Here is a 17,732-nt window from a genome sequence, read left to right on the forward strand (position 1 = left end):
ATGTCCCTAGTAAAATGTATGGCAACAATAATTTATTTGGAAATAAGGTGTATTTTTCAGTTTTACATCCATCACCAATTACAAGCCGTTATTTGCAAAAATAAATAGTAATATACCCTCCTGACATACCGTATATATCAAAAAAGTTGAGTCTCTAAGGTACCTAACTATTTATGTATTTTTTATGTTTTTTTTTTAAATATATACAAATTTTTGGGGGGTTCTCTATGGGAGAGTGGGGTAGGTAAGGGGTTAATTTTAATGGGAAATTAATGTATTTTTAATATTAATGTATATAGGGTGTAATTTTTTTCTATTTGGCCACTAAACTTCCAGTACACAGGAAGTTTAGCCTGTGTGCTTTCACTTTCATTTTTATCAATGACCACCAGCATCTCACGTCATATGTAGAAGATTTCCAGAGGCACCAATAGAATAAAAGTAACTTAAACGAGCTTAAAACCGATGGGGCAGTGGTGGACCTATCCCATCCATGCAGACAAAGCAAACAAAGGAAGGAATGTGGCATCAACAGTCAAACAACAATTTATTTATACTCCACAGTAAAAATAGGCAACGCGTTTCACGGGCTCAATCCCGCTTCATCAGGCCAATCAAAAAGGAGCATACAGCTTATCAGCATCAAAACCACACTGAGCGCCTCTGTGAAACAACTAACCTTTAGGCTAGGTTTACAGTGGCGTTTGCATTGCATTCCCTGTAACAGACAAAATCAAGACAAATAACATTTATATTGCACTTTTCTCCTGGCAGACTGAAAGCACCAGAGCTGCAGCCACTAGGATAGGCTCTATAGGCAGTAGCAGTGTTAGGGAGTCTGGTCCAAGGACTTCTTACTGAATAGATGCTGGCTTACTGAACAGGAAGAGCCGAGATTTGAACCAAAGTCACCTGTGTCAGAGGCAGAGCCCTTAAAGCGGGATTGTCACCATAAAAATCAAATTTTAACAGCAACTGGTCTGAGTGTATTAAGTGATAAAGATGCTAATCCTGCATTCAAAACTTTCAAAACTTTTTCTGCTGTTATGATTTCGAGTTATCATATACTTTAGGAGCACTGGCCCTTTAATAGTCAGTGCCAAACAGTTGCATGCTGGGAGTTCTTTTTATCTATAATGTATTCCTCCTCTTCCATTTATTTCCCTGGCTAGCTGCATATCTGAAACATGATCCTCTGCTCACTTGTGTTTAGGGCTGGTTCACATTGGGGTGATTCTTGAGCGCTTTGCTCATCGCCGGCGATCAGCAAAGCGCTGCTACAATGTATCCCTATGGATACATTCACACAGCAGCGGTTGCGATTTCGATCAATCGCAAATGCGCTGCATGCAGTGTTTTGGGGGCAATTGCTCTGTGATGGAATGGGAATCACAAGCGCAAATTGCGGCAGAATCGCAAGATTTAAGTTAAAATCGCTGAGCGGAACGTGATCGCGGGCTAGCGGTGCTCCAAGCGCTGAGTGTGAACTAGCCCTTACAAGCAAGGCTGAGGTGACTCAGCGATTGGAGGAGAAAAGAAAAAAAGTTAAGGGCAAAAATTACATCAGGATTTAGTCTCAAACTGTGGGCAAAAGACATGGCCCCCACCAGGAACGGAATTCTCTTCATTTACAATATAAAATTCACTGAAATCAAAACGTGGACAGTACAATACATGTGTTATGTAAGTAGATCAAGTATTTATCTACTTATATATGTGTTTTTTCCCTGGCATAGTATGGCTGACCCTACTGCTTTAAAGTGCACCACAGATTAAGAATACTTACCATTTTATACATACCTGGGGCTTCCTCCAGCCCCATGCGCACGGATCGCTCCCACACCGCCATCCTCCGCTGCCTACAGTGCCGGTACCGGGTCCTAACTTCCTCCAGTCGTGGCCAGACTGCACAAGAGGAAGTGTGTATCTTTTCAGCGGCCGCTGGAGAGATACGTAAAGAGCGCACTTCATCTTGCGCAGAGTAGCGACTGGAGGAAGTTGCAGGACCCGGTACCGGAGCTGCAGGCAGCGGAGGACGACGGTGTGGGAGCGATCCGTGCGCATGGGGCTGGAGGAAGCCCCAGGTACGTATAAACCGATAAGAATTTTTAATCTCTGGTTTCCTTTTACTATTACACTATCCAGCCACTGCCATTGAGCCTTTGTTGTAAGGCATGGTCAATGAGATGCAAATCATTTTGAGTTGATGCAGCATGATGCAAATTTTGTATGCAAATGCATGCAGCTTAAAAAAGAACCAATCAAATCCTGCTGAGGTAAAATGTGAATGGTCCATTTTCAAGCTGCATCATTTTGCATACAAAATTTGCATAATCCTGCAATACCTCAAAATCACTTGCATCCCTATTTGTAGGTTTCTTAATTAATTTAATTTGCTGTAAAATTTGCCAGATTTATATTTGTATCCCGACGCATTCACAGAAAAGCCGCCATCAGATAAACACTTTATACTTTTCAGTCTTCTGTGGCTTTTTTCCCCTCCTGCAAGTCTTTGCCAGAATCCACCTATAAAAGGAGTAAGATCTCTCCTTGTATTTCATCTGCTGAAGCTATTTCCTACAACAGATGGTAAAATGATTTTATTTAGTGCCTCTGCATATCTTGTCTTTTTCCTCTTGAAGGACTGAACCGAATGTTACCTTCAAAAATAAAGCTATGCTGTAAAAAGATATTTATGGTAATTTCATTAATTGTATGCATTATGCCAGTGCTGTCCAACTGGCGGCCCGCGGGCCGCATCCGGCCCGCCAGGCCACCTGCTGCGGCCCGCTCGTCTCCCTGGGATGCAGGCATGGCTTGCGCTATGGGCGCCATGCCTGCTCCCTCTTATTGTGTCCCCGCTGGCCTCTCCGGTGTCCCCGCTGGCCTCTCCTATGTCCCCCTGCTGCCGCTGCCTCTCCTATGTCCCCCCGCTGCCGCTGCCTCACAGATCAGACCTCACAGATCGCGGCGACTGATGTAAACAGAGGGCGCATGGTACCCGCACGGAGTACGTCACATGCGGAAGTGAATCATTAGTCACTACCGCATGTGACGTTCTGCCGCGCGGGTGTCATGCGCGCGCTCTGCTTGCTTCAGTCGCCGCGATCTGTGAGGTCTGATCTGTGAGGCAGCGGCAGCGGGGGGGACATAGGAGAGGCAGCGGCAGCAGGGGGACATAGGAGAGGCAGCGGCATCGTCAGCGGGGACACCGGAGAGGCCAGCGGGGACACCGGAGAGGCCAGCGGGGACACAGGAGAGGCCAGCCCCAGAGGTAACGGGCTCGCTACTGGTGGGGGCACCTGTCACTAGCTGGGGGGGCTCCTGTCACTATCTAACTGGGGGGGCACCTGTCACTATCTAACTGGGGGGGCTCCTGTCACTATCTAACTGGGGGGGCACCTGTCACTAACTAACTGGGGGGGCTCCTGTCACTAACTGGGGGGGCTCCTGTCACTATCTAACTGGGGGGGCACCTGTCACTAACTAACTGGGGGGGCTCCTGTCACTAACTGGGGGGGCTCCTGTCACTATCTAACTGGGGGGGCTCCTGTCACTATCTAACTGGGGGGGCACCTGTCACTATCTAACTGGGGGGGCACCTGTCACTATCTAACTGGGGGGGCACCTGTCACTAACTGGGGGGGCTCCTGTCACTATCTAACTGGGGGGGCACCTGTCACTATCTAACTGGGGGGGCACCTGTCACTATCTAACTGGGGGGGCACCTGTCACTATCTAACTGGGGGGGCACCTGTCACTATCTAACTGGGGGGGGACACCTGTCACTATCTAGCTGGGGGGCACCTGTCACTATCTAAGTGGGGGGCACCTGTCACTATCTAAGTGGGGGGCACCTGTCACTAAAGGGGCATTCTGCTTATTTATGTGAAATGCTGTCTATTTATGTGCCTCATGACTGCTGAATTTGTCTTGTTGGGGGCCTCATGATTTGTTGGGGGCATCACGATTGCTAAATTTGTCTTGTTGGGGGCCTCAAGATTGCTGAATGTGTCTTGTTGGGGGCCTCATGATTTTTTGGGGGCCTCATGATTGCTAAATTTGTCTTGTTGTTGTCTCCACCCGTGGCCACACCCGCATTCTGGTCCATGGCCACACCCATTTTTCGGCGCGGCGCGCGTAGGTACCCTCGTGTTTTGCGCCACACAACTTCACCATTATTTTAAATTGCACTTTGTGAAAAGTGCTGCCAATCTAACTATCCTTTAATTGCATTTTTTCCGGGGGGGGGGGGGGGGGGGGGGGGGGCAGCGGCTCTAGCAAGAACCTTCGGCCCTCCACCATGGGGTCTGAAAAAAAAATGGCCCTCCATGCCCATGAAGTTGGACAGCACTGCATTATGCCAAGCGAAAGGCATAGCAAAATTTACAGTAAAATACAAATCCTACAACAGGTGAACCTATTAAGCCTTTCCGATGTAAGTGCAAATAGAAACAGACCATGTGACAGGAAACAACAAAGTCAGAGGTAACCGACAAACAATATGTCATTTTCAGACATTAGAACCAGGATTGGCGCAGGTCCCTCTGGGTCCGCTCCCCCACTGTCAGCTCCAAAATTCCTGTGACTGGAGCTACAGATGCATTGACTGCGCATGCAGGGGTCACGTTCACACAAGCTCCACGATCACGCTCCCGACGCAGGAGCATCTGCGCATGCACAGTTCCCAAAACAATGCATGGAGTGTGATCATGGAGCATGCAGGAACAGGACCGCGCAGGAATTTCAGAGCCAACAGCGGGAGAACAGAAGTAACCCATAGGACGCAGAGGGACCTGACGGAAAACGCAGAGCTCCCTTTTTGGAAGGAAAGTGCCTCTTTGGGAACCCAGTTCCTCTATCGCTCTTTCTTCCTTATTTGTCCTCTTTCAGCAGGACTGATGTACAGATCTATGTAAATTATGTATTTTACTACAGAAATATGTGTTTGACTGACTCTAAACTTTCTTCCCATCAATAAAATGATATATTTTTTATTTTCAAATGTTAAAGTGAACAAAAACGAATGATGATAGAGAGGACCAGTGTAGTTTAAACGATAAAACTACAATTTTTTTTCTGAATTGTTTGTGAAATGCATGGCATGGGTTGTGGTGGGGACGGGGTTAGAGGTGTGGCGTGTCTCAAAGTGTCCCTCTTTCTTATGTCAAAAAGTTGGGCAAACGAGGGGCTGGAAAAAGCCCCAAGTAAGTTAGCTAATTAACTCACCCTCGTCACAGGTCTCTCCTCCTTTCCCCAGGTTGCAGTGACACTGGGAGCCCCCGCGGTCGTAGTCATTGAGACAGAAGCTGTCCGCAGGGCAGGCCGTCTCCTCACAGGTCAGATCGAACAGTCGAGGAGGAAACACCAGGCCAGTTCTTCTGGGGGGTCTTGTTGTGGTGGATCTTGTGATGGTGGATCTTGCGGTGGTGGTGGTTGGTATGGAAGTAGTGGTTCTGGCTGTCGGAGTAGAAGATGGAGGCCTTTTTTTAAAGGTAGTGGTCACTGGGGAAGTTGTTGTGGGTGTTTTCAGTGGAACAATCTTTGTATAAGTTCCTGGGGTGCCTTTAGTTCCAGTAACAACCTTTTTGCTGCCCCCTTTGTTGGAAGGAAGAGGCTTCACCTGCACAACAAAAACACACATTTACAATACTGGAAATAAAGAAGATATAAACATTAAAGTGCACTTGAAATGAAATAAACATTAGTGTTGGTATTTGAATTTGGTGAATCGAATTCAGAAAACCCGAATACTGCCAAGCCCAACACTTCACCACCATTTCAGTACCAAGTAAGTGGACAGGGTCAGGGCAGGTCATCTACTTGTGCTTCACAACGCATTTCACATGACTCCGATTCCTCCTTCCAAAGCCGTAAGGAGGAAGCAAAAGAGTCACATAAACAATACCACGAAGCGCAAGCAGTAAACTGTTCCTGACCCTGTCTTAGGGCTTCCTCCGCTTGAGAAAGCAGATCGCAGACGTTTTGCCGATCGCTAAAGCCCTGTGATTTACATACTCATTTCCCACAAGTGTGTGCCATTTTTTTCCCGTACGCAATACCTGGCTTGTACGATTCTCGCCGCGATCCTGTTCCGTTCCCGACAACTATATGGCACAATCGTGGTGAGTGGGAAAAGCAGCCTGCACGATCACAAATGCAGCACGATTGCACTTGTAGTGGGAAAGGGTGATTGGATGTTCAGCAGTATTTGGGTGTTCCTGAATTTGACATGGTAAATTTGAACACCAACACTTATAAACATTCGTACTGTACCTAAGGGTAAATTCACTAATGGCCACTTAAAGTAGACCCAAATTAAAAATACAAGATTTCAGAAATAATCTATTTTCTAACTTATAATAATAAATAGCAGCCTTTTTTTCAGCTGCATAATGACAAATATAAAATATTTTACATTTATTGGTGGAACCCCTCCCTTCCTTTCATATTGCCGGGACAGAATCCGGCAGACTGGTGGAGTAGGAGGTGTCCGGCAAAGGAGGAATTGCTAATGGCTGCCACCTGTATAACCCTGGTTGAGAAAAGAGAAGGGTGAAAAGCATGCACCGAAATGCTCATAGGCTTGAAGGAGTGTTTATTTATCTTTGTATGTGTCAGAGTGGTGCAACTAAATATTTTGAATAAAAAAAAAATGTTTGGTTTAGGTCCGCTTTAAAGTGAACCAGAGACTAAGCACTCTCATGTATTTTACCATATATATCAGTGGGAACATTAGAGAAAACACCTACCCTGCTCTCTGTTTTATTCTTTACTGCTCAGCCTGCTTCTTATCAGCCCTGATAAAATCCCTGACTGAGCATTCAGTCTAGCTTTGCTCAGGAATCATTATAGCTGAGTCATTATAGCACAGCCAGAAGTGGGCAGGCTTGGGCTTCAAAAGACATCAGAGAAGACAGACTCAGCTATAATGATTCCTGAGCAAAGCCAGACTGAATGCTCAGTCGGGATTTTATCAGGGCTGATGAGAAGCAGGCTGAGCAGTGAAGGATGAAACAGAGAGCAGGGTAGGTGTTTTCTCTAATGCTCCCACTGTTATATATGGTAAAATACATGAGGGTGCTTCGTCTCTGGTTCACTTTAAATTTAGCGCACACAAATTTTACCATGAGTTACGCAAACTGCGTTATACTCGTTAAGTGTGCTTTCATGTATGCAAATGGGGCAGTGAAACAGCAGTCAATTCAGCCCAGGCTTTTCTGAAACAAATGTCCAAACACTTCAAATTGGTTAGGGAACCACTGGTCAAAAAAAGACAAGGCTGCAAAGTTCAAAACGCTGTTAGTTCTTTTGTTTTGCAGCTGAATGAAGCAGATTATTCATCAGACAGTCATGGCTACTATTTAGAATAATACACTCCTTACACTGAGCAATGTTAACAATCGGAGGTTGCCTTCCTTGAAAATTACATGTCTATGTTGTCAGTACTTCCAGAGATGAGAGCAGCAAAGTAAAACTTCCAGTAGGGACGTAACATAGACCCTGCAAGGGAGGCAACTGCAGGGGGGGGGGGGGGAGGGCACAAGCCACAGGGGGCCCCTTCCTGAGAGACTGACAACTAAGGGCAAGGAGTGAAAAAACGTTCTGCTCTCTGCACAATTGCTCTAATGATTGCATCTGCTCAGCCACTGACAAGGAATCATACAAAGTTTTGCAGACAAAATTTTTTACAAAGTCCCTATTCAGTGTGCAGCAGGGTCTTGTGTACAGCACTGTTCTACCCCCAGCCTTTCTCCCCCTCCCCAAGTGCTCTGTACTGTAGTGATGCTGGATAAGTCTGCAGAGCCATTTCTGCTTCATCAGAGGTGGACAGAGTGAGTGTAATAAGCCGAGGTTGGGAGCACACTCGTCTGACGGTTTTCTGTATGTGTTTTCTGCAGTTAATGTAATAGATAGAGAAATGTGTGTAGTGACTGTATTTATCTGCATGGGGAAAACACATTCAAGTGTGTGTGTACAGGTATCTCCCGAGGTCTGCTAAGGCCACTTAATGATCCTGCATGCCGAATCAGCAAGCAACAATTGGCAGCTGAGCCTGAGTCCATTGTTCCTGTGCTTTCCCCTTCCACAGGATGCCCCTCTGTCTTGCACCATACATCATTCCTCCTCCTCCTCCCATAACAACAAACGTGTCACGGTGCTATAGCAGAGTGAGCTGTATGTACAACACTCAGCTCCCAAACTGTAACCTGAGGGATAGAGCCCTGATCCCATCAGATGACAAGCATTGTGCATGTGTATGCACCTTTACTGTTCATACTGTATGCAGAGTAATAAGCCCAAATGGAAACAATTTTAAGGTGTACAACCGAACAAACTATAATTTCACTTACGTCGTCAATATAGATGTCATAATCAGAATCATCAACGTCGTATCCATCGTCATCACCTATCTTGGGCTCTGTGACATAACCATGAATGTAACCTCCAGATCCGAGCTCATCTGTGCCTGGAATACATAATATACAGCACTGAGCACACAGGAAGTAGGGTAGCGGTTTTAAAGAAGAACTCTGCCAAGTGCTATGTGATGGCGTGGGTAGAGATGAGTGTGGGTATGATAACCACATACGGTAGAAAAGCAAGGGGGCTCCCACTAATCACTGAAGACCAAAGTGTTAAGATTTTAACAGCAGGGATCCAGCCATAGCCTCCTACCCGCTATCAGTGTGAGTTAATATCTGGTTTATTTAGCTCCTGTGCGTACACACGAACTACAAAAGAGAACGACGGGTCTGACGAGCGGGAGGGTCTGACGGACCCGTCGTTCCCTAAGTAGAGTGTGTGTACAATCTGTCAGGCAGACTGATAAGGCTGTTTCTAAACGATCCGCACAGTCGGGAGAACGACCGCCCAGCGGGAGGGTCTGACGAACCCGTCTTTCTCTTTTGTAGTGCGTGTGTACGCACCTTTAACAAAACTAAATAATTAGCTTGGAAGCCCTCTCTTGCTAACAGGATTGATTGCACAGCCAGATAACAGTGTTTTGTTCCTCTTTACTTTTCAGGAGAGCCCAAGCTGAATTTGATTTGCTGTTCTGCTGTTTAACCACACTGCTTTTTTAAAACCCAAAATGTAAAAACACAGAAAGGGACCTCATATAAGTGTATTAGTAGGACTAAATATATATGTACCCATGTGTATCTCATCCTTGGGGTATATTCTCAAAATTCAATAAATACCATGCAATCTGGCAACATGGCAATTTGGACGGTAATTCCGGTAGCGTGAATTGCACAAGTAGTGCAACCCACATTACCAAGCTATCATGTCCAATAACAACTTTACCATACTTTTGTGAATCTGACCTCCATGTTGGTTCAGGTACGCTATAAACTAATTCTTTTTAAAAAAATCCCTTTAGCTAGCTAAACTTTCTACAAAAGTAATTAATAGTCTGCAAGTGAGAGTCAGCAGGGGTCTGAAGCATCAAAGACATGAATGACTGTCTAATTCATACAGTATATATCATAAAAATTAAAACTCTTAACTCTAGTCTCTAAGATAGCCCAAAACAAACTCTAGGCTGTTCTATGGAACCAAAAGTCTTAGCATGGCCATATCTAGGGTTACAGGAACCCGTAATTGTTGCTGGACCATAGTCCATATATTAACACCATTTTTTAGCTAATACACAGAAAATAAAACTCGAATTCCTAAAGTCATTTTTAGGAGTTGGAGGATAGATACAAATGTTTATCTCATCAGTTTATTTTCATATCAGGTTTCCTTTAAAGGACCACTGTCATGAAAATCTTAAAATTTAAAATACACGTAAACACATACAAATAAGAAGTATGTTTCTTACAGAGTAAAATGAGCCATAAATTACTTTTCTCCTATGTTGCTGTCACTTACAGTAGGTAATTGCTGTATTTGTATTTGTAGGTAGTAGAATCTGTATCTGTCAGGTAGTAGAAATCTGACAGAAGCGACAGGTTTTGGGCTAGTCCATCACACCATAGCGGATGTTCAGCATGGCCTTTAATATTTATAAAGACTCTCCTTGAGAAAAGAGCAAGAAGATGCTGGCCAGCTTCCCTACTCGCTGTACACTTTTTTTGGCAGATGGACGGAGCAACTGCCATTCACTAAGTGCTTTTGAAAATAAAGAAAACCTTAAGAATCCCCCATGAGGAGATGGGCTAGTTCAAAACCTGTTGGTTCTGTCAGATTTCTACTACATACTGTAATTGACAGCAACATAGCAGAAAAGTAATTTATGGCTCATTTAACTCTGAAAGAAACATACTTCTTATTTGTATATGTTTACATATAATTTAAAATTTTAAGATTTTCGCGCCAGTGGTCCTTTAACCTTCCTGGCGGTAACCCCGAATGTAGTTCAGGGTAAGCCGTGCAGGAGGATTTCTCAGGCCCTGCTGGGCCGATTTGCATAATTATTTTTTTAGGAAGTTGTAGCGAAAAAAGGTGTGCAGGTTGGCACTGCAGCAGGTGTACAATCTTGAGTGGGGAGCTGGCAGGACCACTATGCTTCAAACAGCATGGTTGCAATTGCGTGCTCTGGTTTAGGAAATAGTAATGCTGTACAACAAGAGGAGAGAGAGGAGAGGAGACCGGCACTGCAATCGACTTATTTATTCCATGCTGTAAAAGGTGCATACAAAGAGTCACATAATCAGTGCAAAATAGTAAACATACCAGGTGGATGAAGCAATGTGGATGACGGTGGGTGCTGGGCACTGTGGGCCTGACGGCCGTTTCGCGCAGACGTGCGCTTCAACGGAGGCACGTCTGCGCGAAACGGCCGTCAGGCCCACAGTGCCCAGCACCCACCGTCACCCACATTGCTTCATCCACCTGGTATGTTTACTATTTTGCACTGAGTATGTGACTCTTTGTATGCACCTTTTACAGCATGGAATAAATAAGTCGATTGCAGTGCCGGTCTCCTCTCCTCTCTCTCCTCTTGTTGTACATAATTTTTTTTTTGCTACACGCAGCTAGCACTTTGCTAGCTGCGTGTGCATACCGATCGCCGCCGCTCCACGCCGATTCGCTGCTACCCGCCGCGCCTAGCTTAACAGCACCAGGCAGCGCTGAGGGGTGGATCGGGACTCCCAATGACGTCACGACATCGATGACATTGGTGACTTCATCCCACCCGTTGCCATGGCGACGGGGGAAGCCCTCCAGGCTTTGAACGGGATTTCCTAGTCGAAGCGGGTGGGGGGATGCCGCTGCACAGCGGCTATCAAGTAGCGAGCCCTGGGCTCGCTACATGATTTGAAAAAAAAAAAAAACTGCTGCGCTGCCCCCTGGCGGTTTTTAACAGACCGCCAGGAGGGTTAAGTACTGATATTCAAGTAACCAAACTGTGAACTTTTACTCATTGCATAATTGTGTTCCTTTCATATAGTTTATAGGTCATTCCTTAAGCCAAATCCTTTTTTGTTTTGTTTTAATACTCTTAATTCCCTATAAACTAAACAATCCTCGGCCCACAGCTTTTCACAGTGCCTTGGCATTGTAGCAAGGGCTTATGGGAAGGAGGAGGTTACTAGCCATTGATTTCAGAGGCAGAGGGGGGAGGGGGGAGGAGAGGGGACTGAATTTACACACAGGCAAACTGATAGCATCTCTGTGACAAACAGAACATGGCTGCCCTCATTGTATCACAGGAATAAATAATCATAAACTGTTGAAGCTGTTTGCAGCTAGATTTGCTGTGTAAACTATCTAAACTTTAGATAAGATATATAGACAAGTTATTTGTTATAGTTCGTTTTTCATCTCGGATCCACTTTAATTCAGATTGTCACTCCCTATGAGCAAGAGGCCCCAAAAATGTATCCCAAAACCAGCATTATTTAGCTGCAAAAGGCTCTGTTAAAACAAAATACAGTGTATTGGTGCTATTTTGCCACTCTACTCTTGAATTTTTTTAAACAGCAGGTGGTATATTTAGAACTGTCTGGATCTCAGCTTTAATAGTCAGGCTGTATCGGCCCTCAGAGCCGCCTGAACACATTTGAAAATTGATGCGGTCGCAGAATACAGTGCGGATACAGAAATATGTCGGAATAAAGAGGCATGGCAGATCTTTTAAAATCAATAGCATGAGCATTGAAAGTGAATTCAATTACGCCATCTATAATAGGCATTGTGCTAGGCAAGGACATAACGATCGCTTCACATGCCTGATCGATGCACCCAGCATGCCCACCCCTATTATATTTATATCCTGCTTTTTATAACCTCCTCGCACGCCCCGGCAGCCGCCTTTCAGGAGAGATTGAAAGGAATAAACGTTCCTCCAATTTGCAGCCGACGGACGCGCTCCCCAGACGGGGCCCAGATTATTCCACCATTTCAGATTAAAGGAATTCATTTGCAAACACGTGTAATTGTGGCGGCGCTTTGTGCGGGGCCACGTCATGCCGCAAACTCCAGATAGAATCAAAGCTGCTGAAGCTTATTCTATAAAATAGATTAGAGGGAGCCATTTAAATTTACACACAGCAGATTTGGAGCATCGATTTTAACGATTATCCCCATTAAAGGACGCTAGAATTACAAATTTTATTGAAAGCAGCTGTAAAACCGGGGTAATTAAATAGTTACAGCTGTCAGTAGCAGGGAAAAACCTGGTTTAGAGCATTTTTACTTGCATAACGAGCACAGAGCGCTTGTTAATGTTTCTTTTTCAGTGTGATTCCAGTTTCTGAGCTTACAGCTGTAACATCAGCTTCTGATGCAAGCCTGATTTCTGGCTGAACTCTATCCGATGTCCTGTAGGAGATAAGATGGCGCCACCATATACCAGCAGTGATGCGGCTCTGTCTGATGTTCTCATAGGCAGACAGACACATGACAGCGCTCAAGGCTGCACCTGAAATGAAAACTAACAGGCATGCCTCTGTTAGTTTTCATTTCAGGTGCAGCCTTGAGAGCTGTCATTTGTCTGTCTGCTTGATGAAATGTGTATACCATTTATAATTAGCAGCACAAGGAATATTATGTTTTTATTGCTAGATTAGTGTTAGGCCTTCCCCGAGATGGTCCGTCATCGCCATGGGGATGTCTACAGTATTAGGTAATAATCTGTGCACACATTATTTACTGAAGCTAACACCCTCCTTTGCCTGTTTTGAGGGCTAGGTGTGTAATATTGTCCAATTACTGGAGCTCTGCACATCCATGCTGATGGATCATTCCGGTTTAACTTCTGTTTGAAAGCGCTGCCATATCTCCCGCTGCACAAATTGATGTTCTCATAGACTCCCCTGCCTGAACCTGCAAGGTGAGCTGTCAGACCAGCAGGTATCGATGCCATACAGAGGTGTACGTGTACAACTGCTGTTATAGCGGAAATTAACTCAGAACTTCCTATATGCTCTAAAAGATAAGCAACAGCATAATAACCTTTTAAGAAAAACAATTCTTTGGTACCGCTGATACAAATCCTGCAATAAATCTGCAGTGTGTCTACTTCCTGCTTTCATGAAAGCAGACATAGGGTTAACATCCTGTGTTTACAAATTAGCTGCTCTGCCGAGGCTGAGAGATCAAATTACAGTTGTGATTAGTCACAGATGAGGGGCAATTAGACAGGCTAAACTCTCTAAATACATACAGGGTGCGTTTCTCTATGCTTTCTTTTCCTTCCTGTGCGAGAGTTCAGACTTGAAAAAAGGAAATCTGGACTTCCGTGGGGCTTCGTTCGGCCCCCCATAGCCCGTGAGGTCCTTCAGGGTCCTCTCTGTGATCCCATTGGAGGCTCCGGTAAGTGCGCAACTTCTGCCAAAGTTGCACATGTGCTGCCCGTCCAGGCACTCTACGTGTCATCGTGCCCATCACTGTAGGGGTCCTGCTCATGTGCCGTTCAGTCTTTTGAGTATCATGCAGAACCCTTACATCGGCGGGACTGATGATGCGCCAGGTGCCTGGACAGTGCATGTGTGACTTTTGGCCAAAGCTGCGCACCTACCAGAGCCGCCAGCGGGACCATGGAGAGGACCGGGAGGACACAGAGGGACTTCCCGGGCTACGGTGGGCGGGGGATGGGGGGGCTGGGAGAAGCCCCAGGTAAGTCCACGTTTCATTTTTTTTTTTTAAATCTGTTCAGGGTCCCTTTAAAGAAAGCATTTCAAACGAGCTTACCTACTGCGGCAGTCAGCTGACACAGGGGATAGCTCAGATAACAACTTGTGATTAATCCTAAATGAAGGGGAATTAGACAGGCGAAAAACTCTCTAAATACATCTAGAGTACATTTCTCTAGTTTTCCTTCTGCCCTGTGCAAGAGTTCAGGTCCACTTTAATAAAAAAAAAGGTATATTTATTGAAGCATTACAGTCTATAGACTATAGTCTTAAGCAGGCATGGGCAAATTTGGCCCTCCAGCTGTTGAGGAACTACAAGTCCCACAATGCATTGCAGGAGTCTGACAGCCACAGTCATGACTCATAAAGGCAAATGCATTGTGGGATTTGTAGTTTCTTAACAGCTGGAGGGCCGTGTTTGCCCATGCCTGGTCTAAAGTGTGTCAATAAATACACCTTTTTCCATTAATCAATGATTTGTTCTTTTGAGAAGCTAAGACACACTTTTCATCTATTAAATAATTCTCAACAGTATACCACCAAGGGGGCCTCCACCAGTGTTTTTAACAATACAAAGAAACTGACCCTTCAGTACAAAACAGGAGGTGATGGCTACAGTGTATTCACTATTTAGTATTTGCTGTAGAAGCCTGGCTAGCCACATAAAAGTTAGAACAAAGTTTTAAACAGTTCAAACCACATCTGAGAGGCTGTGTTTGGTTTCTTCCCTTTTTTTTCTGCTGCCGTTGTTGTTGCTGTTTGCAGTTCTGGAATAACAAGTCTCACTGGGGATCTTTACCGTTCCCCAAACACCAAAATGTCATCTACTATTTCTCTTGAAATGAAAACCAATCTCGGGGGGATACAAAATACCTTGCTGCCAAGTCTGGCGGGATCACATTTGAAATAATCATCTGCTCCTTTCCCGATCGTCTCATCGCGGCGTAAGCAAATCTAGGGAAATTTCCGTACGCTTTAATTTGCAAACAATCAGGAGGCCATGTGAGTTCCTTCACTCACTTTCACCATCACAAATAGGAAATGCCTTTGTAGTGTGGATGCGTTTTGTATCGGCGGCTGAATAATGAATTACGTCTGGAGAAAGCAAGGACGCGGCCACCTTCTTTTTATTCCTTCCGATAAACAGCAATTGTACAAAGTTGTGTTATTTATTTTCAATTTGGGATTTATTTGTATCCGCAGCAGAGGCGGCGTTGGTGTTCCTGATGTACCAGACAGATGGGGGGAAAAGCCCTTATTCATCAGAGAGCCATCTAAATGTACTTTTTTTTTTTAAGGGAACCTTTCATGAACTTGCCAGTATTGTCAAATGTATTATTACGCGGCCGATTGTAGACCTATGAAAACCTGCTCGATTAATATATACAGGGCCGGATTTGTACTTTCCAGTGCCCTAGGCCTGCTGTCACCAAGCTTCCCCCCCCTCCCCCCCCCAAAAAGAAAATTGTCCAACACTCTGACTAGCGATCATCAGGGGCGTTTCTAGGGTCCTTGGAGATCGGGGGCACCTGTGGGCACCAGGCGGGGAGGTATATTGGCAAAAAATGGGTGTGGCCATGGGTGGGGCCAAATGTACATGAACTTAGCAGCGGTGTAAGCTACAGATAACAGCCCTGCCCATCGAAATATTGGATGGAGCCCCCTGTCCTTTATTTGGATAATTTACAATCAGTATAGGCATAGATCAAAGATGTATACGCACATACAATTTTGATTGGTCAATCACTGACACCCCCCATTTTACCACCCCCGTGCAGTAAGTGGGCCAACAGACAATGAATTTTATGAACAGAGCTAAAATTGGCTAATCAAAATTGTATGTGTGTACCAGGCTTTACAGCTAATACTGTACATACTGAAAGTAGCAGGGATCAGCATACAATATAGCTGGTTTACAATCAGTAAAGGCACAGAGTAACACCTTACACTGTACACACTGGAGGTAAATCAGCACACAGTGCAGGCACTAGAGAACAGCGTATACTGTACATACTGTAGGCAGCAGAATTCAGCACACTGCAGCTAGCGTGCCAAAAATATGAGGATCACGTTGTGCGGCGTGCTTATCGCGCCACACCGAAAAATGGGTGGGCCATGGACCAGAATATAGGTGTGGTAACGGGTGGAGACAAATTTACATGAACCTAGCAATGGTGGGACATTAGATTATGACAGTGGTGGCGAACCTTTTGGAGGCCGAGTGCCCAAACTGCAACCCAAAAGTCACTTATCTATCGCAAAGTGGCAACAGCAATTTAAACTAAATACTGTACAAACGTTTTAACTCATACATGAACATTATGGAAAATCCAAGTAGAAAATAAACTGTGAAGATAAACAATTTCATCCATCCTACTCCTGAAAAATGTGTTCAATTTTTTAGAACCTCCCAGTTTTATTTTCTGTTTTAAAAAAGTAGGTTTAATGCTATTGTCTCATATGATAAGGATTCAGCTTTTCCCATAGTCTCGCAGTTAGCAATCATGTGACCCCCAACATGACAAATTCAGCAATCATGAGGCCCCCAACAAATCATGTGACCCCCAACAAGACAAATTCAGCAATCATGAGGCCCCCAACAAATCATGAGGCCCCCAACAAATCATGAGGCCCCCAACAAGACAAATTCAGCAATCATGAGGCCTCCAACAAATCATGAGGCCCCCAACAAGACAAATTCAGCAATCATGAGGCCCCCAACAAGACAAATTCAGCAATCTTGAGGCCCCCAACAAATCATAAGGCTCCCAACAAGACAAATTCAGCAGTCATGAGGCACATAAATAGACAGCATTTCACATAAATAGGCAGAATGCCCCCTTAATATGGTAGCCCCCCAAGTTAGGTAGTGAGTGACAGGGACCCCCAGGTTAGCTAGTGAGTGACAGGCGCCTCCAGTTAGGTAGTGAGTGACAGGGACCCCGATAGTGAGTGACAGGGAGCCCCTTTAGGTAGTGAGTGAGTGCCAGGGAGCCCCTTCAGGCAGTGAGTGAGTGACAGGGAGCCCCTTTAGGTAGTGAGTAAGTGCCCGGGAGCCCCTTTAGGAAGTGAGTGAGTGCCAGGGAGCCCCTTCAGGGAGTGAGCGACAGGGACCCCCTTTAGGCAGTGAGCGACGGGGACCCCCTTTAGGCAGTGAGCGACGGGGACCCCCTTTAGGCAGTGAGCGACGGGGACCCCCTTTAGGAAGTGAGCGACAGGGACCCCCTTCAGGCAGTGAGCGACAGGGACCCCCTTTAGGCAGTGAGCGACAGGGACCCCCTTTAGGCAGTGAGAGACAGGGACCCCTTTAGGCAGTGAGAGACAGGGACCCCTTTAGGCAGTGAGAGACAGGGACCCCCTTTAGGCAGTGAGAGACAGGGACCCCCTTTAGGCAGTGAGCGACAGGAACCCCCTTTAGGCATCATGCTTCATGCGGCTGCAGCCTGCAGCAAAAACTTACAGTCAATTCTGTCACAAATCTGGAGCCACGAGCCAGCCAGCCAGGGATGAGGGATGTGCGCAGCAGATAATTAGCTAAGGGGCCAGGGGGTCTCGTTCTCTGCAGAGCGCCTGCGCACTGAGGCTTTCATATCCATCAGCCCCAGCGGCACCGCGAGACCTCCCCTAGACTCCTGGCCAGCGCTG

General features: G+C 45.6%; 1 protein-coding gene across 2 annotated transcripts in view; it reads right to left on the reverse strand.

Annotated features, from left to right (window-relative positions):
- The window catches only part of LOC137528865 (pikachurin-like), a 328,823-nt gene that overhangs the window by 98,747 nt on the left and 212,344 nt on the right, over nucleotides 1-17,732 (reverse strand). For both annotated transcript variants that reach the window (XM_068250585.1, XM_068250579.1), the window contains exons 8-9: nucleotides 8,355-8,470; nucleotides 5,230-5,623 (exon numbers count right to left, since the gene is read on the reverse strand). In XM_068250585.1, the coding sequence (XP_068106686.1) occupies nucleotides 5,230-5,623; nucleotides 8,355-8,470 (510 nt within the window). The remainder of the gene's footprint in view (nucleotides 1-5,229; nucleotides 5,624-8,354; nucleotides 8,471-17,732) is intronic.

The sequence above is a fragment of the Hyperolius riggenbachi genome, chromosome 1, assembly GCF_040937935.1.
Source record: "Hyperolius riggenbachi isolate aHypRig1 chromosome 1, aHypRig1.pri, whole genome shotgun sequence".
NCBI lineage: Eukaryota > Metazoa > Chordata > Amphibia > Anura > Hyperoliidae > Hyperolius > Hyperolius riggenbachi.